This window comes from Neopelma chrysocephalum, unplaced genomic scaffold, assembly GCF_003984885.1.
Source record: "Neopelma chrysocephalum unplaced genomic scaffold, ASM398488v2 Primary Assembly neopelma1_63, whole genome shotgun sequence".
Taxonomy (NCBI): Eukaryota; Metazoa; Chordata; class Aves; order Passeriformes; family Pipridae; genus Neopelma; species Neopelma chrysocephalum.
This window is the reverse complement of record NW_020897720.1, coordinates 6,470,230-6,497,418: the sequence shown is the minus strand read 5'-3', so window position 1 is coordinate 6,497,418 and position 27,189 is coordinate 6,470,230. Positions and strand designations below refer to the sequence as shown.

Genomic DNA, 27,189 nt, shown 5'->3' with positions numbered 1-27,189 from the left:
CTGGCACAGCTGGAGGCCGTTTCCTCTCGTCCTGTCCCTTGTTCCCTTGGAGTAGAGCCCGAACCCCATCTGGCTCCACGCTCCTGTCAGGGAGTTGAAGAGAGCAAGTTCTCCCCTGAGAAGCTCCAGGTTTACACCCAATACCCTCCTGAGGTTTCTGCGCGGACAGACCCAGAGCAATACTGGCCATGAGCAAGGGGGGGGAACAGGAGGTTCCCTCTGTTCCTTCAAAATAAGAGGTAGGGCAGTGGCCCTTTGCTTTTTCCACAAACTCCTCCCCTGGTGCTGTGTCCTCCCTCTCCTGCTCTCAGACCCTCTGGATAAAGGGGTTGGAGACCATTTTCACAGAGACTGCAGGAAGCCAATTAGACGACCCGTCCAGCTTCTCTTGCTGGACCACCACGCTGATCCAGCAGCCTCAAGAGGCAGCTCTTGGCATGAGAAAGGAAAACCAAGTTCTTTTCTTCCCTCTCAACTTGCAAAGGAAAGTTCCTGAAAATACCAGAAGACCAAAGGCACTTGACTTTGAGAGCTGATTCCATTTGCTATCACTCCACACACACAATAATTTGAGACATTATTTCCTCCACAATTTTTATTTTAAATTACAAAGGATGTTGCATACATTGATGAATTTGTATCTGAATAGAAGTGCTAGGGATCAAGGGTGACAGAGTAAACAAAGTCAATAGTTTAATTGTGCCTCTTTTCAAAAAAATAAAACTGCACAACTATTAACCAACATTAAACATTGCAACTCTTAACAGATCATGCTTTGAACAAGGTAAATTTATTTTCTAACAGAGACAAGACTTTTAGTAAGTTTTTCTGAGCTCCAGTTGGAAGTTGATTATAGAATATCAAGGACAGCATTACAATCATGACCCCAAGCATAGGTGGAACAGGATGCCATGTTTCATTTAAAATGCCTTTTTTTATTTGCATCTGCATGTGCCATCAGCCTTAAGAGTTCACCCAACCACAAATACTGAGCAATAAGTTTTCCTTGGGCATAATATTCTTGGAGAATACACTATTCCAATCAGAATGTATGAATATTGATCATTATGAGAAAGATTAATAAAATTAAGTTTTATTACTAGATTCTCTTTCCCAATCAGATTTTGATAGGGTAGAACGTGCTTTTGCCAATACCAAATCCAATACTGAAGTTTTCCTTATAGGAGCTAGTTAAGTCACCCAAATTTGACTTACAAAGACAACCAACCACGAAATATTAACTCCAGAAAAACTCTGAATAAAGATGTTATCTAAAAGGTTGGAGTTGTATTTCTTTTTGGGGGAGGGGGCGGGTGGAAGGGGGAAGAAAAAGCGTGGCTTAAAATACCTCTGGCTCCACAGCTCCTTAGAAAGACAGTAAATGCAGAGTCAGTATTTGCTCCCGTGGAAGTCCATGAATGTCTAAGAGGCTGAGGGTTATAATTCAGAATGCACACACACAACTTCTAAAAGCATTAGGGGGAAAAACATGGCATATTGTGAAATGTAAATTGTAGAAAGATAGAGACATTTTTGTATGCTGCAAAGAAGATACAACCTAAAAAGTGCCATCTTTCATTAATGACATTTAAGAATCCCAATTTACACTGGGAGATATTCAAAAGTGGTGTTTTCTCAACATACTAATGCCCTTAATACAGTTACAAGAAGGATCAGTCACTGAGTAACTGTTTGAAATGTACTTCACACGTTCCCTGGGGTAAACAAAATAAACCTCAGCTGTGTGCAAGGCTGTGTCAATAAGCCAAGACCACATCTAGCAGCACACTTCACTAGGTGATTCCAACTGAAGCATCCAACTTAAAAAGAAAATAAAATCATGATTAGATGTACTCTTGAAACTCAGGTCTCAAGGCCAAATACAGATCCTGACATTCACGGTCCATAAACGGGTTGTGCCTCAACAGAATTTCAGGAAGACGAGCAAGCACGTTTGAGGAACAGAATTGCATTTGCTATTTCTGCTGAAGGCAACTTGTACACAACCCTTGGAAATTCTCCTGATAAAGCGTTTTAGAGCTTTTAAAAAAATAGCTATGTTTAAATGGTTTATGGAAAAGAAAAGCACATCCAGTCATTATAGTTCATGAATAAGCTAACTGTTTTATTAATGAAGGCAAATATCAGATAAATACGGGGAGGGGTCTTTTAAAAACAAAATTAAAACTGACACCACTGTATTTCAGAGGTGTCTGGTTGCTTTTAAGTTAGTTAAAAGACCTTTCATCCATTTTAGGTTGGTGTTTTGTTTGTTTGTTTTCTAAAAAACCAAACTTTTCCCTGGCCCTCTTAGTATGGAAAAAAGTCAATCTATAAAGAATTAGGAACTGAACACAGCTGAGCCTGACTCTCACATCAGCTTTACAGCAATTCAACTTTATTAAATCACAATGATTTCAACTGGTATGATAAGAAAATCCAGCCCATCCACACGTAAACATAGCTTTAGTAGTAAGTCTCTCTCATCCAAAAAAGAAAAGTACTCACCAAGTATCAGTAAATGTGTTCAATAAACCAGAAAAGGAAGCGTTAGCAAAAGGGGTTTCGGGCTAAAAAACACCCTTCATGAGCACCCCCACATTTTGCAAGGCTATTCAAAAACTGGTCTTCCATATAAATACAAAAGGACTAGTGAGAGAAACTGAAATCAGACCTATCCGCACTCTCTTCAGTTCTGATTCCATTTCAGAGGGTTTGACGAGTTCAGAGGGAATGAAAAACATTTAGTTCTAGATGTACAAGTAAGGCACAATATAAAGCCACATCATCATCTGTCATGAAGGAAGTGGGGAAGGACTAGGGTCATACATGGTACAGCAGAACAAGCAGCCCATCGATTCCAAGTGTGGCACCTACGTTCAGACTGACGAGATCTCGACAAGAGCAGTTATGACAGCATGCTTTTAATATGGAAACAAATCCTAGAGAATCCAGTGTATCAGAAAAAGGAAGAGCTTTTGTTTGTATTAAATCAAAAAATATATCATTGTTTTTGGATATAGGATTAAAAGTGAATATTCACAATGCCTACACTCAAAAACAAACAAAAAAACCCAGGACTTCGTTAAGATCCACATACCATGTATGAACACTGAAAATCTTTAGAAAATGGTCTTCTCTAAAGATCACCCAAAAAACGCATGCCACAATTGCCAAAAAACAGAACATGTACATTTGTTGGTTTTTATACCCTTATAAGATTTTTGTTTGTGATAAGTATACACTAAATGTATATATTTTAATGACACTAGAGGAAGCAGATTGTTACTGGCATTAAAGTACAACCATTTCTAGACGGTTTAAATGCCACAGAGTCCCCTGGTTAAAATGTAAAGCTGCACAGCTTGCCTATGTCACCTTTATGATAAAGTTAAACCAGCAAAAGGTCTTATCTTTACTCTACATTTTACTGCCAGGTTTTATTTATCTCAAGTATCGCTGCAGCATTCTGACCAGCCCAGAGTTAGCAGCAAGTGGCAGGAATCATATAAAACGCAGTTTCTTTTTTTTTTCCTCTTTTCTTTTTTTAAACAAAGTGCTTTTCTAAGATATACATACATATAAATAGTTACAAAATAAAGTGTCAACATTAAAAAGCTCAACTATTTCAAAGCTTTAACTTAAAATAATACATAGGAAACACTGAAATGCGAAGGTATGGAACTCACGAAAGATTCAAAGTCTACTTTGAAATGCGAGACCAAAATCATCGTCTGGTTTTCAGACAAAAATAAAAAGCTATAAAGTTGTGTTTGCCCAGCATTTCTGAGCAGTAAAAAGGGGCTTTTTAATACCTTGTCAGTTTAATTTGTCACGGAAGTTTTTACCTGATTGCAAACTGCTCTCTGTTAATGTTTAGAAATGCTGCCTTGTCTGCAGGGTTTGGATGGAGCACAAGGAGCTCTGGGATCCGAGCAGTCCATTGGAAAGGAACAGTGTGCCAGCCCTGGTGCAGACACGGCCTGAACTTCAGGAGACATTCTCTGTCGGGGTTTTTATGGGCCATTTGCAGCTCCAGAATAACTGCAACAACTACAATAGGAATACACCAGACCCACTGTGTAAAGCAGCAGCCAACTCTCACCTCACCCAAACAACAACACAAACACCTCAAACGAAAACACCCACATTCCACTCAGCTTTTGCAAGTCTTAAGTGGATTTACAAAGTTTTGCCTAAATTGCCCTGGGTATTTGTTCAGTCTCTTGCAGGAAAGACTTTCTGTACAGCTCAGTAGTGGTATTTTGGCCTCCTCCTCCCTTTTGAGTCTTCCAAAATATTTAGGTACAAAGTAAGCTGTGTGCACACGAGTGTGGCAGGGCCACCACCTCCATCAGCCACTCTTACTGCACTGTTACCAATTCAGGCTTTTTTTTTTTTATAGTACAAGCTTGGATATAAAAATAATCTACTTATAAACAAAAAGCAATCACAGTACAAACAAACTTAGACAAACTAGAAATGAAGTGGAGAAATTCCCCAAAGGGAGTGGGGAGAAAGCCTTCATGGACTTTTGCATTTTTTTCAGCAGCTACATTTGAAAATATTTGGTATTTCTATTTTCAGTAAACAGTGTTTTGTCATTTTTAAATAGGGAGAGAAAGAACAGGGAGGAAAAGGGGGGGTCCATGAAACCAGAGAATGATCTTGCCTTGAGATAAAGGACTTTCTCATCAAAGGCTAAAGCTTTTAATCTGTACGTTAACACTGACTACAAAGCCAACTCTTATTAGCAGAATAGCAAATAAGAACTGTGTGTTAATATTCCTCAATCATAGAAACTACTGAATTAACAAGAATAAGTCACATATAAGTCTGAAGAAGCTAGTTTCGAAATACCTGTACAAAAATATAAAAGTCTATAAATTTTTTTTTTGTTTTGTTTGAAGCCTGTGTTGATCCTTGGAAACATCACATGCATAATAATACATCAACTGGAAAAGTGGCAACTAAGGAATTAGATATTTGTAGTTCTTTTTTTCTTTTTACATATATACAAGTTACAATAAAAATAATTTTATTTTGGTTGTTTGGTGGAAGTATACTACAACAAGCTAAATACTTTTTTTTTTAAATTCTCAAAGTTGAAAACTATTTTACCAATAGCTTACTAAAATCCAAATATATTAAAATCTCCTACAGTAAGTGCAGAGAAAAAAGATTTAAAGACTCCAAGACGGCCACCAACTTATCTACCATGGAAGCGAACTACAAGAACAGCAAAATAATATTGTTATGTATGAATGCTCCTTCTGTAGATAATTGGACCCAAACAAAAAAATTCACAGTTCAGTAAGATCCCTAACCCTGACCTTTAATTTTTTTTCTTTTTTTTTCTTTTGTTTTTACATTCAGTACAGTATCATATAAGCTGTGCAAAACTTTACTTAGACTGGCAGTTCGCCATATCAGTTGCATTTGTCTTTGGTACAAAAATAAACAATCGCATTAATGTGCAAGTATTTGTTTTCTTCCGGCCAAAGTACCGAAATTGAGTTTTCTAGAGCCATCTTTTATACAATACATAGACTCTGTGGCATATATCTACATTTTCAACATATTCCTATATACATTCAAAAATTTTAAGAGCTGGAACAAATACATTAAAACCTAAAATCTTACCATCTATACAGCTTGGTTTTGCCCCTCAGGGTTTTCTTCATACAAAACTTTACCAGCTTATACTGATAGCTCTCCCCCCAAAATACAAGGCACAAAGAATATACTTTTTTTTTCTCTTGCTTGCACAGACATTTAAATACTATATTAAGCTCAGAAAATTAAAGTCTTATATGGCACACTAGCTCTAATGCCAGGTGTGCTATGTACAAGTTAATGGTTGCAAAGAAAGCTTATTGGTTTTTAAGAACAAGAAAAGAAACCCCAATTATTAACAAAAAAAAAGGAACAAAAAACTCCCTAAATTGACAGTTTTACCAAAAAAACGCTTCCTCTTATTTTACTTGGACCATAAGCCTGTCACAATGTCTGGCACATGCTAAAAAATTTCACTAGCAAAACCATGTTTTTGCTTCTAAAACAAAAGTGATATATTCTGGTCCTAGATCACTTGAAAAAGAACTCTCATTTCTGTACTGAAGCTTAAAGCAGCTTTGAAACTATCTGGTTTATGGTCCAAAAATGCTATGAAGCATTTTATATCACGCTTTGATTTGTTTTACTACATTGTTATTTCCAAACAATGGAACCTAATGGTGAGTGTTTACAGAATGCTAAGCTGACATGCAGACCAGAACGGGATTTACAACGAAGAACTCAACAGCACAGGTGGAATCTGACCCGTGAACAGCTCAAGTCACGTCTTAAACTTTTGACATTGGTATTCGCAGCCCTACGAGGCCTCCGGTGGGGTCTCCTTCTGCTGTCTTCTCCAAGACTTGATTCACAAATTCTGATGTCTGTCCAGCTACAGGGAGTCCTAAAGGGGAGGGTAAGAGAACGTGCTGTCAGGTTACTGCTGATGGCATGGACTGGGATGTCCCTACAAGTGACACAAAGCCAATGAATGCTTTGGTCAGTGATCAGCTAAAGGTACGGACAACTGAAACCAGGAAAGGGTTCTTTCTTTTCTCTATTTCAGAAATTGTTTGCGCTCAAAGTGAATCCAGAGGAGGCCACCAAGGGATGGAGAACCTCTGCTGAGAGGAAAGGCTGAGAGAATTGGGATTGTTCAGCCTGGAAAAGAGAAGACTTTGGGATGGCCTAATTGCGGCCTTCCAGTACCCAAAGGGAGTCAACAAGAAAGATGGAGAGAAACTATTTACAAGGGCCTGGAGTGACAGGAAAAGGGGGAATGGCTTCCCACTGAAGTATGGGTGGTGAGGCCCTGGCACAGGTTGCCAAGAGAAGCTGTGGCTGCCCCATCCCAGGAAGTGTTCAAGGCCAGGTTGGATGGGGCCTGGAGCAACCTGGTCCAGTGGAAGGTGTTCTTGTTCTAGGGGGTGGAACAAGATGGACTTTAAGTTTTCTTCCAACCCAAACTATCATGTGATATGTCTCTTCACATACAGGCAAACAATGAAGTTTTACTGCTTACCAAGAGTGTCTTTAATAAGTATGTTCAACTTCTGTTCCATGTTGACTCCTCTGTCATCTTTAGGTACCTGCACCCGATTAACTATTTCTTGTTTAATGGAATTGATGACAAACAGTAAATTATCTGCAAAGAAAAAAACCTGGATTAGATTTATAACACATTCCCCCTGGAGCAAAAGAAATTCACAGTTATCCACACACAGCTATCTGTGTCAAAAGTGTCACATCACACTTATTGTAAAATTAAAATGTAATAGTTTATATCAAATATTAAAAATATTTTCAAAAATATTTACGCTACATGCATTTACATAATTTACATTTGTAAAGTAGCTCAACACTGCAGGTAACCAAATTTACATGTATTTTATGGAATGGACTGGTTCTGTACCAACAGAATTGTTGGGTTTGTACCAACTCTGTTTTCTCTATGACCCAGATTACATAACGGTGCAAAACACACACTTGTCCAAACAAAAGAAAAATTAAGATGTGAAGAGTTGTATTTACCATATTCCGTGTTGAGACCCCAGAGTTTTACTTTATTGGCTTCATACTGGGCTTTCTTTTTTAGTCTACAAGCCCTATAGTAAGAAGAGGGGAAGAATTAGAACACTTCCAAAAATTCCAGAATACTAAGAGCATCTATTTGTTTGCCACACTAACTTATTAACCAAAACACCCAGAGCTGTCATGTACAAAATCCTTGCTCCCCTTCACTGAAAACACTCTGCTACCTGCATTTGATTACATTTGACACTTGTGGATTTTATCACTGTATCAGTCATTTGCCCTGCAGCTAAGGAAGCCAACTTCCAGTGGAAATACAGCCTTATCTAGGGAACAGGCAAACTACAGCTCCAAAGTGCTACCTGCCCTGGTTTTGATAAACTGGTAATTAGCCCGTTGCAGGAGCAACCACATGAAGCAGCATTTCTTCAGGCAAAAATCACTTAAGACTTTAATCATGAGACTGTAGCAATCCCAAATCTTCTCATCCCTGCAGCTTCAGCTAACACATACCTGGAAGCCAACTTGTTCTTTTCTTTCCTTGACCTGGGTCTGGCAGTTAAGGGAAGTTCACTGACTGGTGTCAGGTCACTGATCACCTTATTGAGCTTCCTCAGTTCGTTACCAATCTGTAGGAGTTTCCTGGGGTTAGGAGTCAGGTCTTCTACATCAGTCCTCCGTGACTTCTTTGCTGCATATTTTCCTGTTTCAAATGTGCAGAAAAACAGGTTGGGAACTGACACAATAGGCACACAAACCTGTGAGAAAATTCCTAAATACGTAATTTTTTTGGGTGCATTTGAAGTTCCTTTGTTCATTACAAGAGAATGGGCTGGAATCATGTGATCCCTGTGGCCTTTCACAATAGAAAGAGCATTTCCAGACAAACTGCTTTGTACAATTCATATTCTATCCAGATCAGATAAGAGCAAATACTGCTGGCCAGGCTACTGGATGTGACAGACAATATACACACAACTGTGCTGAAAAATGTATGTCACAAGTTCAAACCCTGTTGTTTTGCTCCAGCTGTAAACTTGTTAACTCACGTGTTCAGTCAATACATCCTCTTGCACACTCAATTTGATTAAATTCCTAAATAATCTTATTGCTAAAGTTCTGTATTAAGAAAGAATGATGAGGCCTGAAATGATCTTGAGTGATGCTGAGCATAAATGATCCACATGAAGGCCAGTTAACCCCTTTCATATGTGTTTGAAGCTATTTAAGGCCTGGTTTTCCTGAGGAAATACACATATTCAAGACAAAATGTTTATTCCTTAAGATTCTCTGCCACTGCTATGTGTCTTTTCTAGATTTGTATTAAAAATGCTGGTTGATAGAGATACTTGCATGAAAATGTTAATAAAATTAACAAAACCTGCTCCAGAAATATTTGAGAGGTGATATTTTAGCATGATTTATCTGAGGTGGATGCTTATTGACCTTGGGGTATATCTGCATATAAAACCAAAACAACCCTGCACATGTTATATTTGTAGCTTTTGGATGTTAAACAGCGTTTGATCTCACCAATCCCTTGCACAAACACCTGACTGAAAGGTCACTTGTTTCACATGTTTGGTGGGATCGAGTCCTCAAGGCATGTTTGGTTATTTGTTGTTTAATAACAAGTACAGAATCTTAAAATCACAGAATGGTTTGGGCTGGAAGGGACCTTAAAAACTCATCTCGTTCCAACCCCTGCCATAGGCAGGGACACCTTCCACTAGATGAGGCTGTTCAGAGCTCCATCATGAGAAGGAGCAGAGGTTGGGACTTTAGGTACTGATATTTCACTACAAGATAAATAAGCACTTAAAAACTAAACAGATTTAGAGGAAAAAATGTTTTCTTCCCTGAATAGATATACAATTAACAGTAACAAAAACATATTTTGGTTTAAGAGAAGGTCCATTGTCATGTTAAAGACAGTAATTTTCAACTGTAAGGGGAATATTAACCTTACAACAGGGAAGCTGGTTTCACTTTCTCCTTCAAAGACCAAATCAAACAGAGCAGCCTAAAAGAGGTCCTGTGACAAGAAAACAAAAATACCCCTAAGAGTGGTTTGTTGGGGTGACGTTACATGTTTGTGGTGCAGTAATTGCTCATTGGGAATAAATCAGAGTTATTAGAGCAATTGGTTTAAGTTTCTAAGAGGGCATTTTAAGGAAATAGTTTATTCCCAGAAGAGTAACTGCTTCAGTGTGCTGCATTCACATGGGGGGAGAAATAAGTAGGGAGAAGAAAAAAGAGACAGTTGTGCCTTATTGCTTGTCCTCAGTTCATACCACAGTTACCCTGAACTCAGCATCCATCCCAGATCCCTTCCAGCTTCCTGCCAACACAGGCAGGACTGAAACCAACAGCTACAAGGAGCAAATATCAGTCAAACCACCCATCCAATGTTTACAGTATCTGACTGAGAAAACTTTGAACTCTTGAGGTTTCTACTGAGAGCCTTTGGAAGTTACAATTCTCAATTCATCCACCCTCCTCTGGAAGAAACCACACTGAAAGTCCCTACTGTGTGTTCGTTGTGCCTTCCTTGGACACTGCAGAACCCCGCTAACTGAGCAACAGACCTACAGTGTTTAAACAACTGGTTTTCAGGGCCAAAACACCACTTTCTCCGCACTTGCAAGTATGGGAATTTGGCTACTGAAGGTGTCAGAACGAAAGACAGACACTTGTGACTGGGACTCTCTCCTTACCATGATGGAGACCATTCTTCTGGTACATGTTGCTGGGCAAGGTGTCCCGATTCCACTCGGATGGCCTCAGCATCCTCTCCTGCTGTGACGGTGTCAGCTGCTCGCTGTACTCCCAGAAGTATCTTCGCTTGCCTCTTTTCCGAGAGGATATTGCAGTCATTTCTTTTAAATCCTCCACTGAATCATTTTCATACCCTAAAAGGATGCATTGGGTTGTTTATATACTGGTGACAGAACCTGTTTGTAGTGCTCTAGCAATAGCCTGAGCATTCAAGAGCAAAACCACAGATGAGGCCTGTTTTATATTATATAACAGACTTGGTTTTCAGCATCAAGTACTTCCCTAAAATCCAGGGATAAACACTGAGCCATTGATGGTGCTTCATTAGTTGAAAAGAGACAAAATATTTATGCACTGAAAGCCCCTTTATGTTCTCTGACCCCCTAAGCTCTTGTCCCTCACAATTCCATGGACAGTATTCTTCCATCCTTACAACTTTCTCCATGAATTTACAGGAACATAACCCTAGCTCACCTCCACATTTTACAAAACACATGGAAAGAGAAGCAGATAATAAAGATGGATTAGCAAAAGACAATAAAACAAAATGATTCCATCAGAGAATACTCTGAGTTGGAAGAGACCCACTAGGATCATTGAGTCCAACTCCTGCTCTTCCTTGAGTTTGAACACCTCTGGGGAATAAATCCAACCACTGAGCCCTATCAGACTGGAAGAAGTAGGCTCTGTTATCAAGACAGTGACAAAAAGACCATCTAAACCGAAGGGATCTGGACACAGGCTGTTCAATCTCTTCCGCTCCTCTTTAATGGGATGAAATGATCCTCTGTATCATATTTTGGCGGTAAATTATGCTGCCCTTGATATGATGAACTTTTCACGAAGGATGTGGAAACTGTAATGCAGTTCAACATCACAGAAACATTTTACCATAACTAGAAACACAAACCACAGGTTTTAAAACCCCAGATATGCTTTAGAAAATAAAGATAACCTATACTAAGTTTAAAAAAACCCCCAAACCGCTGCATTGCCTTTTGTACTAAAATGCTACATAATAGTTTACATTTACTTAAAAACAGGAGCATTTCAAAGCATCACATGCTCTGATGGAGCTTAAGGAAAAGCCACTGCATGGACTGCAGGCTCAGCAAGCCTTGATCCCATATGCTTCAGCTCTGCTTCATCTTCTAACAGCAGCACAAAGAACACTTTCTTCTTTTTAAAACAGTCCATTCAATTAGTCTGTTTACACTTGAAAAAACAGTTGAAAGAGGAAAAACAAACTTTCTTGATTTGGTCTGACTCTCACCTCATAACCCCAAGTATGAATAAAAGTTAGGTGTGCAGAAGGATGAAATCCATTCTGAAGTTCTGTTTCTAATAATTTCATCAACTCATTTACTTTGATTCTCTAGTTTATTAAAAGGCAGGACTTAAAGGCAAATCAAACAATGGAACATGCTTTATAATTTTATAAACATTTTTGTTGTATAGCCAAAATTATTGACAAATTTACAATAAATATAGTTTCAAATACCATAAATATTTGTACCTGTACTTCCACTGTACCCAAATGCTGTTTGACGTGAGTATCAAAATACTCCCAAAAAGACCATTGACTTTCCCCTTGAAAAAACATGCCTAGCTATGCAACTCATTAGATAGAAATGTATGAATTTAGCCCATCTTCAGAATCACACAGAACTAATCCAACCAATGAAAACAAATCTCTGTAAGAGCTGATGTGTACAAATGTACAACAAGGTTAAAATCAAGACTTCCTGTTTGCTTATTTGAACTATAATTAAGTTAGCAACTTAAATTAGATTGACTTAATACATCCTGCCTTGCAACTCGCACACTGACCTGCTATAATTTTAAGGTTACATAAAATAATCCAGTGCACAGTGTCTTAACTTGGGCTGTAGCACACAAACTTGTTTAGGTTTTCTGTGCTGTATTTATTCCTCTTCCTTGATTCCTCCTCTTAGCAAAGATCATATACGAGGGCAGGCTTCTATGAAATCTGAAAGGTTCTTGTATTTAGCTTTCCACCCCTTCACAAGCCCCTCCTAAAAATCTTTGTTCACATCCCTTACTGTGGCTTCAGGTTTAAAAACAGAGAACAGTATAGACATGACTTCCTCATTTTACCAGATTAAAAGTAAAAATAGCCCTACCAAAACAAAACCAGAAAACCCCTCCTCTTAACCACTTGGTCACAGTGACTTCTGTCAAATCATTTAGGAGTGTTTTTCCCTCAGCTGATGGTGCAGGTGCTCAGAGCTGATGCAATGCAGCTCCTTAAAACAATCTCTGTGCCTTCACAAGCACTTTTCCCTTTCTGCTATTTCTTCTCCAGTGCTACTGACAACTGAATAAGTTGCTGCATTTCCCATTTCTGGAATCTCTTGACTACTGGATGGGAGAAGCAGTCATTTACAAGTATTTCTATTTGCCATTACTTAGTATATTTTGCCTAAGCCCCCCACGTTTAAATGCAGAAAGCAGAGGGAGTTCACCTCAGAAAGGAGAAAGAGGTTTTAAAGTGCTAATAAAAATGTGTTCTGTGCAAGTTAAAGTAACATAAAGGGCATAATGCTTACCAAGTTTAATGCCAACTTAGGAAATCTAATTGGAAAATAATTCCATCTGAGAGTTCATGATGACAAACACTGACAAGTTTTACAGAAGCTATTCTTGAAAGGGAAAAATTTCAGCTGCTTCCCCCCCACCCCACAGTTACATATTTCCACATGTCTGAATACCTTAATTCTTATACTCTACTATAAAGTTTTTATAAAAGGTGAATGCTGTAACACTTCCTGCAATGAAATTAATCCTTGGTTACAATCCTGTCTCTTTCCCTTCTGATTTTATTTTTATACAACGTTACCACTTTGTTACCTTCTACGTGAAGGTTAGTTCTTACTTCTGCTGTTAGGGCTCCATTTCTACATGCAGAATAGGGAAATTCAGTGTTCTCTGAAGACCCACTAAGTGTTACTGCTGAAAACCACCAAGAAATGGTTCTGTTAGTTTCAGTGGCAGCTATTCTTTGGATTCTGTCAAAAACTGTACCTACAGCAGGACTTAAATAATTATGAAATCACTCAGGATATGACTTCATACTGAGAGATAGAACTCTGGATAAATTCAAAGCAACAAGAAGTGCAAGAAAGCTCTGCACACCTTATCATCCAGCCACAAAAAAAGAAGAAAACACTTGTTGCAGTTGCTCTAACCTCAAGCTACAGCTGGGCTTCCTGTATTCTCTATTATTACTTTTGTTTCATGACCATGGTTGATGTAGTTTTTCACCAAACAGGGCAATAGAGATTTTGAATTAACTGCATTTTGCAAAGCACTTAGAAAATCTGGGATGGAAGTTCACAACTTAAGTTACAGGTGAGCAACACTGATCTATCAGGAGTTCAACAGCATTCCTTCCCACTTGGCAGACAAATCCATTCACCTCCATGTTAACACAGCCCAACATTGCTGGTACCTGGTTCTGAGAAAGTATCGCTGATGTCATCGTCTTTATCATCCTCATAATCTTCTTCCTCATCGTCGTTTTCAGACAGCTCATGCTCACTGCCAAATCCTTCATCGTGGTCCTCATCTTCAATATCGTCCTCATCCTCCTCATCTTCCTCAGGGTCTCCCTTGGCTGACTGTTCACCCAAACTGTCTGTTACAAAAAGAGAGTAGTTGTGCTCTTCCTTCTTCTGTGAAGAATCCGACACGGAGGTGCTGGCAGAAAGGCTGCTCTCCCCCACGATAAGCCCTGGGGTCTCCTGGGGTGGGCTGAGGAGCAGTTCTTGAGTCTCTTTAAAAGGCAAAACAGGAGGTGTGCTGTGGCCATGCGGGGATTCGAGTCCTTTTCTTTCCTGTCTCTTTGCTACAGCACCACAGTAGCAGGTGTTTTCTTTCGCTGCATCAGCATGTGCCTGGCTCAGCACTGGTCTGCTCTGTGGCAAAGGATTGATCTTTACTTTTGCCTTTTTAACATAGTCTTTACATTCCACATGAATGTTCACCTTTTCATTATTGTACACGTTGGTCTTCACCATGATCTGTGTACTGGCAGCAGGCTGGGTCGCAGGTTTGCTGACCCTCTGAGCACAGTCCGACAGTGGCGCCTCAGCCTGAACGTTCTTGGAGGAACAGACCGGGGCTGCTGCTCTGGTTGCAATTTTTTTGCCAGGCAACAAAGAATTTAAAGGGTTTTGTTTTACACTAAAGAGCAAATCAGGGTAATAGAGTGAATCCGAGACAGGCTGGGAGTCCTCACTGTTAAGCTGAGCCAGTGTTGGTGTTTTGCTTATCACTTCTTCATCTTGGTATGGGCTTGAAAAGTCATCAAGGCCCAGGTAATCCACCTCTTTTGTTCCCCAGATGTCACAGCTGGTTAATTTAGTGTACTTAGTTAAGTCTTCACAGTAGGTATCCCACTGCTCCCACTTGGAGGTGAAAGCAGCTTCTTTGTCCAGGATGTCCGTAAAAGACTCCAGGTTCTCAAGGTCTTTGCAGTCCTCCATGGAAAGCAAGTTGTCCCTGGAGCTTTGCTGATAGTCCATTTCTCTATCCTGTGCATAAGAAGACAAGTTAAAAATTAATACACAACAAATATCAATCATCTCTGTCCTCTACTTCATCTTATATGGAGAGCTCCGTTCAAGTGAAGTGTGAGAGAGTAGGAACATACGAAGATACCTCAACTTTCAACTAAAAGCTTCTTCTGAGGCTCAGCATGAAGTACAGCTTCTGTGCTTCAGCAGTGGATCCTTCTGAAAAGACTGCTCTTCCAATGACACTGGATTCTTTTTCTGCTATTGCGAATTCATCTGGTCATCGGGAACCAAACTAGTACTAATATCCATATTTTTGAAATATGAAAGGCATCACACAGGCAAACTAAGTCTCTATTAATCTAGGTCAATCTTTGCTGTGTGCTTAACAGAACACGTTCAAGTTTACCAGTTCCTGGAAAAACCTCATTCTAACATGACCAATTAATGACTACAAGTGACATTTCTCCTTTGATGCAGGGGTTAATAAAAATGAGAATGCTCGTGTAAGTAGCTCATAAGCCAACTTTTACTTTGCTTCCCCTGCATTCACAGCTTGGGTGAAGTAGCACACAAGAGGGAGAAATTCTTCCCTGTGAGAGTGGTGAGGCCCTGGCACAGGTTGCCCAGAGAAGCTGTGGCTGCCCCATCCCTGGAAGTGTCCAAGGTCAGGTTGGACGGGGCTTGGAGCAACCTGGTCTAGTGGAAGGTGTCCCTGCCCACGGCAAGGGGTGGAACAAAACGATCCTTAAGGTCCTTTTCAATCCAAACCATTCTGTGATTCTATAGGAGCTGCTCTTGCAAAAAAAAGACTGTAGGGAAGAGTCTCAAGCACCATCACAAACTCCATTTGAGCCTGTCCTGATGGCCAGCTTGTTCAAGTGCCTATTGAGGAAGCATCACATTTGCTGGACAAGCAGCTGGGCTCTTCCCTAACCAGTACCCAGCAATAATGAATAATCTCTCAGCATTCTTGAACAAGTAAGCCTCTATTACTACAGGAACTCGGGGTATTAGTCAAGGAGAAGAAATTCTGTACACACAGAAACGTGACCTACCAGTTCATACATGAAGTCTGGATCTGAACTGCTTGCCAAGAGATCTGTGCTCATCAGGGTCTGCTCTGAAAACACATGGCTCCGAAAGGCGTCCCCAAAAGGAGGGTCCATTCCACTCACACTGGGCTACAACACAATGGACAGACACTTGAAACATGCTATAAAAAGGCATGTTATCATCCTCAACAAAACAGAAAGAGTATATCACCATTTCCTCCAACTCTCTGAACTCTTGCTCTACTTGCATCTGGAAGGTTTTTACCTACACAGATAAGCATGTCATTTCCCAGAGCCAGAGAATGCTTTAAGAGCAGCTGACTACATACAACCCCTCAATCCAAGGACATGTTTTTATTCACTACAGAGCTGCAAGAGCATTGCTCATTCATTCTTTCTTGTGAGTTTGAAAGCCTCACGCATTTGACAAGTTTTGGGATACACTGGCATTTGGAGAAGACAAGGGCAAGTACTGGTAAGATCTGTGAGAATCAGCAGGCACCACGTGCTTGCAGGGTCTTCCCACTAATACAAATAATTTTGTACTAAAGCAGTGCTGACTGTATTTAGAACCACTAGAACTCATAAAGCTTCCATACAAAATTGTAGCAAAAGCAAAATTTATGACAACTAAATCAAGAGTGTTACCTCTCTCTCAAGTGGAATTTGTAGCAAAAAAAACATTATTCAGAATGACTGGGCATGCAGGGAATGGCCAGCACGGCCTTTTGCTACATTTAATTCCAGACCTCGATTTCTCTTCTAGACACTCTCACCCTGAGGGTTGGGAAGGCAGAAACACTGTGCTGCTGAAAGTCATTCAGTGTGCTGATGTGTGAATCACTGCAGCAAGAAAAGGCTGTTCTGCTCTCCAGGCATCCGCCCTCATCAAGAGACAACCTGGCTGAATCCTGAACAAACACAGCACCAAGAACAGCACCACAGCTTCCAACACAGATACTACTGGGACTCTGAAAGATATACACCATTTAATCTCTTATAAATTCTCCCTCCTATTGCCAGCCAAATTTGCTCTTAAACTTTCTCTTGTTTTTAATACGGAAGCAGAATTATTCACAGAAGCAAATAAAATCCTAACAGACTTACCTGAGGCATTTCCAAGCCCAGATTCCCCAAATCCAATTCCAAACTTCTTGTTTTATTCACTTGTAGATTCCTTTCCAGCTTTAATTCAGTCTCAGGGAGTTTACACTATCCATGCAATGAAATTTTTCCTTAGGATAACTTCAGTTCACTCTGATGGAGCTCTTCTGTTTGTAGACTTCTGTGCAGAACAAATACAGCAAACCCCCAAGAAAGTGAGCAATCCTCCACCAAAAAAGGTGAAAGGTTAAAAACCAGTCAAAGTGAAGTAAAGGAAGAATTTCCCCTGAGAAGTGATTTTTCCTCATGCTGGAATGCATAAGGATTTTATTCCCCCTGCCATGTTTGACTGACCGAAAAGCCACTGATGCTGCAGAACACAGCTGCTGCAGAAACCTTTCTGGCCGAGCTACATTTTATTGCCTTTTTTCCTCACTGCTGAGACCACAAGCTCTATAGACACCTGAAGAGAAAACCCTGCCAAATTGGAAATAACAACTAGCACACTGCTGGGTACCCAAGAGAGAAATAATCTTTATGACTAATATAACGGAGCCAATAAATTCTAAAAATGTCTCGGGCAAATGGTTCAAAATACGAATTTCAGAATAGGCAGAAATTCTGTTTCAGCTATACCTCCTCCTTTTTTTCAGGGATGAATCCGTCCAGCATCAGATAAGATTATATCAATCACTCACATAGCAACATCTAGTGGTAAAGGATCACAGCGAGCATCTCACCATCCAACAGCAGAGAGGAAGAGACAGACTTCCCCAACAGAACTAATTAAAAATTGTGCCACATTCACAGCTGTCCAATAAAATATCTTCTCTATTATTTCAAGTAAGGCACATATTGAAATTGGACCAATTTATCTGCTAGTAGTTTTACCAGTTTAGTAATTTCTATAAACCTGCTCTACTTCAGATAAGCCTCATATGCTGCTTAATCCTGCATTTTTAACAATGTAAGGAAAAACCTCACTCAGCACTGCTCTTAAGTCAGACTTTGGTGCAATCTGCTCAGGCTATGTTTATTTTCTTGTTTTGAAAAACAAACTGTAAACTATAAGTATTCTCCTACAGCAGAGTTACACTGAGAACCCTCCTCTCAGCAGCACATGATGGCATCCCCATGATTATTCCCACTTTCAGATAGTATCTCAGCTATTTTGCTATATTCAGCATATAGACCATCAGACTGTGGTGAAAACAGACATTATTCAAAGAAGTCTTTACTTATCAAAATGTGCTTTGCAAAAAGCAGCTGGAAAAAAAAGAACAACAGTTACATGTCCAGTAACACACAAGTTCTCAGTGAATCCACCCTACCACTGCCTGAGGCATTCCTCATGGGGTCGAGAGCCAGTTCCTCCTGAGAAAAGTTTCTTTCTCTTCTAAAACCTCCAGGAAATTCTTTACTTAAGTGGCATTTAAAGTGAAGTTTGTCTCCTAGGGAAACGTGCCTTAACAACCCCATCTCCCTTCACCCAGTAAAGGCCACATCACAGCAGAACTGGTCTTTCTGTCACTGGTAACGTGGCAGGGATGACTGAGTCACTTCTCAGCCTCACCTGATCTAGGAGAAAAGGCCTGTTCTTTAAAACAAACAAATGATGTTTGCAGACACAAAGAGAGAGGTGAGAAGGATATAATCTTCCATATAAATCTATACCCAAGCACTTTCTTTCCATGCAGAGATTGATGTCTTTTCCACCAGAACATCAGATTAATACTTTGACATCACCACCAGACCACCACCACCACCACCTGCGTTCACATGGAGACTGTCAGAGTTCTGCCACTGCATGATATAAAAGGCAAAGAAAGGAACCATTTGCTGCTTCTTCACTGGTTATTCTTTATCATGTTTTTGTTCAAACACAAACCTCAAACCATTCCACACAGAGCTAGCAAAGGGGAGGTGAAACTTCCTCTGTACTGACACTGATTTCAATAACAACTGACCCACGCTTCCAAGTGTCAGCTTTGGGATCATTTACAAATCCTCAAATAAACATTAAACCTTCAAAATACTTTAACCAGCTCACAGACTGAAGTGATAAACTTATTGCACCATTTAAGGATGACAGTGCATGTCCTCTCGGGTCAAAGCAGTGTATCAGCTAATCTGATTATTCCCGTAATTCTCTTTATCTTTCATTCTTGATATTTTATAATATTAATATTTAATTGTGACTTGAATCCCAGCAGGTTCTATTCCAGAATTCAATAACGTAAGGTTTTTGTTGGTAGCTCTATGGAGGGGGAAAACATGGTGAGGACATAAAAAGAAAGACACTGCCTCAGGGAGTTGCACAATCGGGGCATGCTTCATGCTCCCAACAAAGCAGTCCTACTTCCAACTGCCTTCCAAATTTCCCAGAATGATCAAGATCTTCATTAAAAGACTCCTGGTGCTCACACGTAACCACCAGGATTTTTTCATGAACTGGTAAATAAAGATGTATAGTAGAAGTCAACGACACATATGGAAGCACAGATGTAGAACTGGAACTCGCTGTTAAGGAAAGTAATTTGTAGGCTGCAGTTAAAGCCCTGTTTTTACAGAATTCATCATTCCTGGCACTTTCAGTCCAAGACTGAGTTACAAAAGAATAGTCCAGCTGTTGTGTTATCTATAATGAATGCAGCCTTGAATGAACTAAAAGAGCTGTGGCAGAACAGCAGCGTTAAGAATTACTGAAGATAAATATAGCAGGAATGTCTACTTCAGGACAATTTCCATTAATGCCTTACATCAGCCCTCCCCAAAGCAGAGACACAGAGGTGAGACTGCAGGCAGGACTGAACCACAGGTGGAATACACAGCCCGAGGCACCGGCAGGGTGCCTCCTCTGGCAGCAGCCTGCAGGGAAATCAGATTAAGGTGATTAAGGAGCCACTCTGGAGTTGGTTCTGTGTCTGCAGACTCTTGAGACACATCAGTGCAGAGCTGTGCTCCTGCTCCCGGGGGAGGCTCCTGCCTTCACTGCAGTGTGAGGAAGGGCGAGACACACCTGAGGGGAGCCTACAAGGCACATGGAAAGGGACTATCCACAAGGGCCAGGAGTGACAGGACAAGGGGAAATGGCTTCACACTGACAGAGGCAGGGTTAGATTGGATATGAGAAAGAAATTCTTCCCTGTGAGGGTGGTGAGGCCCTGGAACAGGCTGCCCAAAGAAGTTGTGGCTGCCCCATCCTGGGAAGTATTCAAGGCCAGGTTGGATGGGGTTTGGAGCAACCTGGTCTAGTGGAAGGTGTCCCTGTCCACAGCAGGGGGTTGGAACAAGATGATCTTTAAGGTCCCTCTCTATCCAAACCATTCTGGGATTCCATGATCTCGGGAGCAGCTGTGTTTGTCTAACACTTAAGAATCCGGGGTACTGATGCAGGCATGCATGTGTACATTGGTTTAAATCCCAGCAGTCATCAGTAAGGAACCAAAGCCTGTTCTAGAGAGTTAGTAACTAATTACCTAAGGATAAATCCTAATTAAAAATAATCCTCTGTATTTAATATTTACTTTCTGAAGAAGAGCAGTGGTCCCAAGATGCCTGGGAAGACTGAGCTTCACAAAATGGGACGGGAGGCGCATTACTTGGGATTACTGATGCAGCAGCACATTTAACCCAGAAGACAGCGGGACCTAAACTCCAAACATGCAGCAATAAGGAGACACACGGCAGTTCCTGTGCATGTGACACTTCTCTGGGCTGGCAAAACACCCTCCTGCCACAATACAGCACCTTCAAAGGAGGCCCTATAAAAGAAAATCCCAAACTGCAGCTTCGTCTTGGCACCTCTGAAAGTCTTCCTCAGCCACCTGCATGAATCATTTGTGCTGTAGCTAAAGTTGCTATTTCTGTCAGATGTGTATTTTGTGCCATTGGAAAGGCACATGGAGCGTGGCTGTGCTGGTTTGTTGGCTGCACAGTGCTCATTATCCCAGCAGCTAAATGCCTGCTGTAAGTGCATTACATGAACAATTACACTTTCATGATGGTGACTGCATCACACAGCACAGCTTGTCAAAGTCACAGTTTTGATGCAGACATAAAAAAATAGCTCACAAGAGCCTGTCAATACCAAACTTAAAAACTTAGGCTGAAACATTCCAAATGCCCAACTCTGAATTTCAGCGAGTGCCCAAAAACCACGCCATTTGTTTGAAAAGAACCATTATGTACAATGTGGGGTTTGCTGTATCTGGACATTTTATGAAGTACTAGAATTAGAGATGCAAGAAGTTCTCCTATGCTTCTCTTAAAACTATTTTTCCTTTCAGAGTTTATGCCAATTTCTTTTCTATTACAGAACATCCTCTGCTCAGTGCAGTCTTCAAGTTCAGAATGTTCGGGCTGCCCAGGGAGGTGGTGGAGTCCCCATCCTTGGAGGCGTTCAAGGAACAACTGGATGTGGCACTCAGTGCTCTGGTCTAGTTGAGAACGTGGTGATCGGTCAAAAGGTTGGACTTGATCTTGGAGGTCTTTTCCAACCCAAATAATTCTGTAATTCTGTACTTCTCCTAATTTTGTTTCTGAGTAATGTTCTTTTTTTCCTTTCTACATGATTTTACAATTATTACCCAGACTTAAAAAAATTCTTTTACTTTTCTCCCCCACCACAAAGACACTACATTTTAATTTTATTATTATTATTATTTCATAGCAGTGAGCAAAGACACTTTTGTAAAAGGTCTTCTTGTGTTTCCACCCACCACAGCCTCATTCACCTGTTCACCGAAGCAGCCAAATCCCTCTACCTTCTCAGTGATGGATTTGTATTCAAATGCCAGCACAAGCATCTAAAACACTGTGCCCTTTGGTTTTTCTGTCCTGGACAGAAAACAACATCTGCTTAAGACACCCAGACCCTGAGTTTGATGAAGCACTGCCATTTAAAAGAACTAAAGACATGCAGGCTCTTTCACTTCTGCTAAGGTTCTTCCCCTCGGGAGAGGGAAACTGCTACTTCACTGTCTTTGTTCCCTTTCCTCCACTGACCATCCCTTCCCCCTCCAGTATTATTTTTCTAATACTACTTGCCCACAGAAGACAGACTTCAAGACCTGGAAGTGATACCAATAAACAGAAGCCCTGGTCTCCACACACGCAAAGCCTCCCATTGCAGAGCTGATGAGCCACCAGAAGAACACAGCACTCGTGTACCCCCCCGCCAATGCTGTCACCCTGCTCAGGGATGCTCCACAGCTGCATCAGCAAACAGGCAGATCCCAATAACTGATGGAAACCCAGAATGGTTTGGGTTGGAAGGGAACTTAAAGATCATCTCATTCCAACCCCCTGCCATGGGAAGAGACACCTTCCACTAGACCAGGTTGCTCCAGGTCCCATCCAACCGGGCCTTGGACACTTCCAGGGATGGGGCAGCCACAGCTGCTCTGGGTAACCTGTGCCAGGGCCTCACCACCCTCATAGGGAAGAATTTCTTCCTCATATCCCATCTAACACTGCCCTCTGTCAGTTTGAAGCCATTCCCCCTTATCCTGTCACTCCAGGCCCTTGTAGATAGTCTCTCTCCATCTCTCTTGTTGGCTCTCCTCAGGTACTGGAAGGCCACAGTTAGGTCACCCTGAAGCTTCTCTTTTCCAGGCTGAACAATCCCAATTCTCTCAGTCTTTCCTCACAGCGGAGCTGCTCCATCCCTCTAATCGTATTTGTACCTCCTCTGGAATTGGTCCAACAGCTCCATGTCCTTCCTGTGCTGGGCCCCAGAGCTGGAGGCAGCTCTGCAGGGGAGTCTCACCTGAGTGGGACAGAGGGGCTGAATCCCCCCCCCCACCTGCTGCCCACGCTGTGGGATCAGCCCAGGACACAGGGGGTTTCTGGGATGGGTCATTCCAGCCTCTCCCCCACCAGCACCCCCAAGTCCTTCTCCCAGGGCTGCTCTCCATCTGTGGATCCCCAGGCTGTGTTGATACCCCCGCCTGGACTAATATCGACCATTATGCAGGAGGCTGAATAAAGAAAAGGGCTTATTTTTTAAACCAACAAAAATAAAGCATCTACATATTTTATAACAACTATGCCCAGATTAATATATTCCTACTAGAAGTACCTTTGTGTACATTCTGGAACAAAGATTGAGATTTTATTATTATTTTAGTGGCAAGAGTGCGACGTGCAGCATGTTAAACTTATGAGAACTCTATTAACACACTTCAATTAATTTTAAAAAAACTTGTTATAGTTAAAATATAATAGCATAAACCATGATTAAAATAACACTGCAGACTTAGGAGAGTTGTTTGCACAAGAGAATCAGTAGTAAAATAACATTCAATTTTTTTTTGAGCCACAGATTTCCCCTGAAGCAGAGTGGGCTGAAAGCAAAGAGAAACAAAACCAAAACTAACCAACAATTCAGCTTCCAATCTCCAGTAATATTCTATGTCCCAAGAGGATGTTGTTTCTGTATTTTTTTCTGACAGGGCAAAGCCTTTTGGGGTAAGAAAAAAATTAATTCTGTACTTCCCAGGAAAAAAACAAAAAGCAACACAACTCTTATAATGAAGGAAACGCTGCAATCTAATCTACTCTTCATACTGTGAAATTATGACTGTTATACTTTTGTCAGGAACGGGTTAGTACAGAACACTTCAAAGCCATCAACAAATCCAAAAAATGCATCAGTCAAAACAGTCCAGCAAGTAAAAAAAAAAAAAAGGCGTTAAGAGGTCAAAAACAGAAGAAGAATTAAAAAAAATATACAGCCAGGGGAATTATAGCAAAGTCTAAACCTTAAATTTACGATTTTCAGAAAGCTTTTGCCTTGAGTTTCAAGCCAATGCCAAATTTCCTTATCAACGTTTTTTGTTAAAACATCATTAAGTTAAGCACGGACATACAGACCACGGGAATCTAAACGAGTGGGTTCCCTTATTTATCCCACACTATCAGTCTATCAGTTGGACAAAAGCTTCTCTTTGTTCCAATTAACTCCTGCTAATGCTGAAGGGACTTCAAACCTTTGTCCTTCACAGAGCTGTTTGCCTCTCTCGTTATTTAAAAAACACACGGGGAAGGTGCTCAATGGCCTGATGCCTCTGCTGCAGATTGCTCTTATCAGGGAATACTCCCATCAAACACAGGACAATTCCTTCTTGGCTCAGGTGAACTTCTGGCTACAGACACTGTATGAGGCCTCTGAGTTATTATTTTCATGCCTCTAAAAAAGGACCCTCACCAAAGATGTCTCCTCTGCAGGAAACCTTTCCTGATAAAACAGTCACACCCAGGGAAGTTGTGGCTGCCCCATCCCTGGAAGTGTTCAAGGCCAGGTTGGACAGGGCTTGGAGCAACCTGGGAGAGTGGAAGGTGTCCCTGCCCATGCTAGGGGGTAGAACTGGATGATCTTTAAGGTCCCTTCCAACCCAAACCATTCCATGATTCTGTGACTTATTTTCCGTAGAAATTCTCACTTCTCAAGTAAGTTGTCAACAATAAAAATCGACCAGGTTTCTAAAGCAGCTGTGTGTGCCCCTCTATAATTTTTACTATGAAAACACATATTTAAAAATAGTCATAACTAACCCTCCTGACATGGATGCTTAGAAGCCCTTGGTTAAGCTACGTTAGGCCAGAGGCATTTTAATCACAATCTTTAAAACATTTAGAAGTGTTTGAAGGATAATACAGGAATCTGGTTCTGTTTTGCAGGTTATGTACTGCATGATTTCAACAAGTTTCCTCTCGAGTGGCAGCAACAGCAAAACTACGACTACTTTAAGTGAGAATTGCACATTTCAGCAGGCAGAGCTGAGTGCTCGAAGCTGTTCAGCCTGTTGCACAGAGAAGCCTGAAAAAGCACCGTGTGTCTTGTACTGAGTGTGACACAGTGAAATCATCTGTGACATGGTCTCAGTCACAGCAGCCAATGCCCTGAGAAGTGCCGTGGGCTCACAGGGATGAGGGCAGGGCACGGCAGCGATGCTGCGGGCAGGGAACAACGTCCAGGCTGGGGACCCTCGGGACAGAGGGGAAACAAAGTTTATAGTTTTTACTCCTCGGTGACAGGAGGGGCTTTCTCCGAGCGACCCCCGCTCGGAGCCTCAGTGAGCTTAATCCAAACCCGCAGAGGTGTCGGACACCCGTGTAGGGGACACCCTGAGCCCCGCAGGCGGCTCCTGAGCCGGGCCGCGGAACCCACCGATGTTTTATAACCCAAATCAGCGGGTGCGCGCTCGGGGCAGGAGCCGGGAGCGCGCCCCGTCCTCCCCTCAGCGCAGGGACGGGGACCCCCGCGCGGGCACCGCCCCGCGCCGGTGCAGACCCCCGGGCGGGACACACCCCCTTGAGGCAAAGCGCCGCGAGGGGCCGGGGCCGCGGGTGCACCCCGGCAGCCACAGCACCGGCGGTGCCCGCGTCCCTCCCGCGCCCCCGGCCCGGCCCTGACCCACTAACACACCTCCGGCCAACATGGCCGCCCCGCCGCCCAGCGCCCGGCGCACCCTACCCCTGCCCGCCGCCGCCCCGCCCCCCGCGCCCGCTAATTGGCCCGCGCCCCCGCCGCGCGCGCCCCCATTGGCCGGCACGCCCGTCGCTCACCCGCCCAGCGGCCCTTTCAAGCTTGGGTGAGGTGACATGTAAACAAACCCCCTCCCGCCGCGACCCCGCGCCCCCCGCGCCCCCCCCCCGGCCCCACGGCCCCCCCCGGCCGCCCCCGGACCCCGCGGGGCAGGGACGGCAACGAGGGGCCCCCGTGTCCCGTGTGGAGCGTCCCCCACCCAGCGACCCCCGCCAGGGCTGCGGGCGGCCGGGGCGACCCCGGGGGAAGCCCCTTCGCGAGCCTCCCGCTCGCCAGCGAAACCTCCGTCCCCCCCGCGCTCTCGTTACATAAACGCCGCGCCGGAGCGGGGACGGTCCCTCCCGCCGCCCTGCCCCGCACTCGCAGAGCGGGGACCCCTCTCCGCCCGCTCTGCCCCGCAGCCTTCGCTCCGGAGCGGAGCCGCCCGCCGGGCACCGGCGCGCCCGGGCACAGAGAGCCCGCACCCCGCGGGTCACCCCCGACCCGCTCGGACACTCAAACAGGTCGCAAGCAGAGGAGGCGAATACAAGCCCGAAAGGCAGCAGAGCGCAGGGACTGCCGAGCCCTTCTGCCTCCCCGGGCAGCCGAGCACACCCAGCGCTCCCTCGGCAGGACGGCGCTTTGCTCTGCGGGCGAGACTCGCCTTCCTTGTAAAGGCACGGGCTGTTCCTGCCGGGCGGAGGCTGGAAAGGACAGCGCCGACAAACCCCCGCTCGGCCCGCGCTCCGTCCCCGCAGCCCCTTCCCACCGCGTCCCCCCGGCCCCAAATCTCTCCGCTCCGGGACCGGACACCCCCCGCGCACAGCTGCTCCCCCGGCAGCCACACCCCCCGCGGGGCGAGCGGGGCGGAGGGGCCGCCGGCACCATCCATGTCCCGGTGCCTCTAGCAGGCACAGCCCTCCCTCCATTCTATTCCTCTCCCGCTTCCCGCAGCCCCCTGCCCGGCCACACCGCCTCCTCCCGCCGGACGCCCCGGACGCCCCAGACCCCCCGAGCCCCCCGCTCTCTCCGTCCCTCGAGCCCCTCCGGTGCCCCCCGAGCCCCCACTCACCGCGCTCAGCGGGGGCCGCCGCCCCGCACGCCCCGGCCCGGCCCCTCCATGCGGCCCCGGGTTTGTTTGTTTATGTCCCTTCCTGACGGGTTCCCGGAAATCGCGTGACTCGCCCCTCACGTGGCCCGAGGGGGCGGGCACGCGCGGGGGGCGGGGGGAAGGCGGCCGCGCCAGCCAATCGTCGCCGGCCGTCCCGTCACGTGACGGCAGAGGGGAGCGCGGAGGGTATTTAAGGCGGGGTGGCGGGTGCCCGCGGGCAGAGGGCGGCGCGGCCGCTGCTACTGGGGCTCTGCCGGGCTTCTGCACCGACATCCAGTGCCCCGATCCTGCCCCCCTGGAGCCCTGGTTACATACTTACCCCCTTCATCCATCCACCCATTTTGTATCTGCAGCTCCGTACTTTTCCTGCTGTCTCCAGCTACCCACACAACCACCTTTCACAGTGACAGGTGGCTGGCCTGGACTGCTTAAGACACAACTGGAGAAATCACTGCTAATAAAAATAATAAAAAAAAAGACCCAGCC

The 27,189-nt window shown here is 43.5% G+C and overlaps 1 protein-coding gene across 4 annotated transcripts; it reads right to left on the bottom strand.

Annotated features, from left to right (window-relative positions):
- Positions 1-938: 938 nt before the first annotated feature.
- CREBRF (CREB3 regulatory factor) lies at positions 939-26,760 on the bottom strand. 4 transcript variants are annotated; one of them, XM_027682658.1, is made up of 10 exons: positions 26,665-26,760; positions 17,066-17,243; positions 15,962-16,087; positions 13,838-14,921; positions 13,237-13,338; positions 10,305-10,499; positions 8,101-8,290; positions 7,588-7,661; positions 7,079-7,201; positions 939-6,460 (listed from the first exon to the last, which is right to left on the bottom strand). In XM_027682658.1, the coding sequence occupies exons 2-10, from the start codon at positions 17,072-17,074 to the stop codon at positions 6,345-6,347; spliced, it is 2,019 nt and encodes a 672-aa protein (XP_027538459.1). In that variant the 5' UTR covers positions 17,075-17,243; positions 26,665-26,760; the 3' UTR covers positions 939-6,344. The 4 variants fall into 4 exon arrangements, with proteins under 4 accessions (XP_027538459.1, XP_027538461.1, XP_027538460.1 ...); XM_027682660.1 differs by having other exon boundaries at positions 13,237-13,335; XM_027682659.1 differs by lacking the exon at positions 26,665-26,760 and adding an exon at positions 18,394-18,409.
- Between the last annotated feature and the right edge of the window lie 429 nt (positions 26,761-27,189).

Bases quoted from the DNA above. Each gene is read 5' to 3' on its own strand.
- CREBRF (XM_027682658.1), bottom strand. The intron at 7,202-7,587 runs GTAAATACAACT...TTTTCTTTGCAG, and splicing joins GGGTCTCAACACGGAATATG to ATAATTTACTGTTTGTCATC. The intron at 6,461-7,078 runs GTAAGCAGTAAA...CCTCCCCTTTAG, and splicing joins ACTTATTAAAGACACTCTTG to GACTCCCTGTAGCTGGACAG.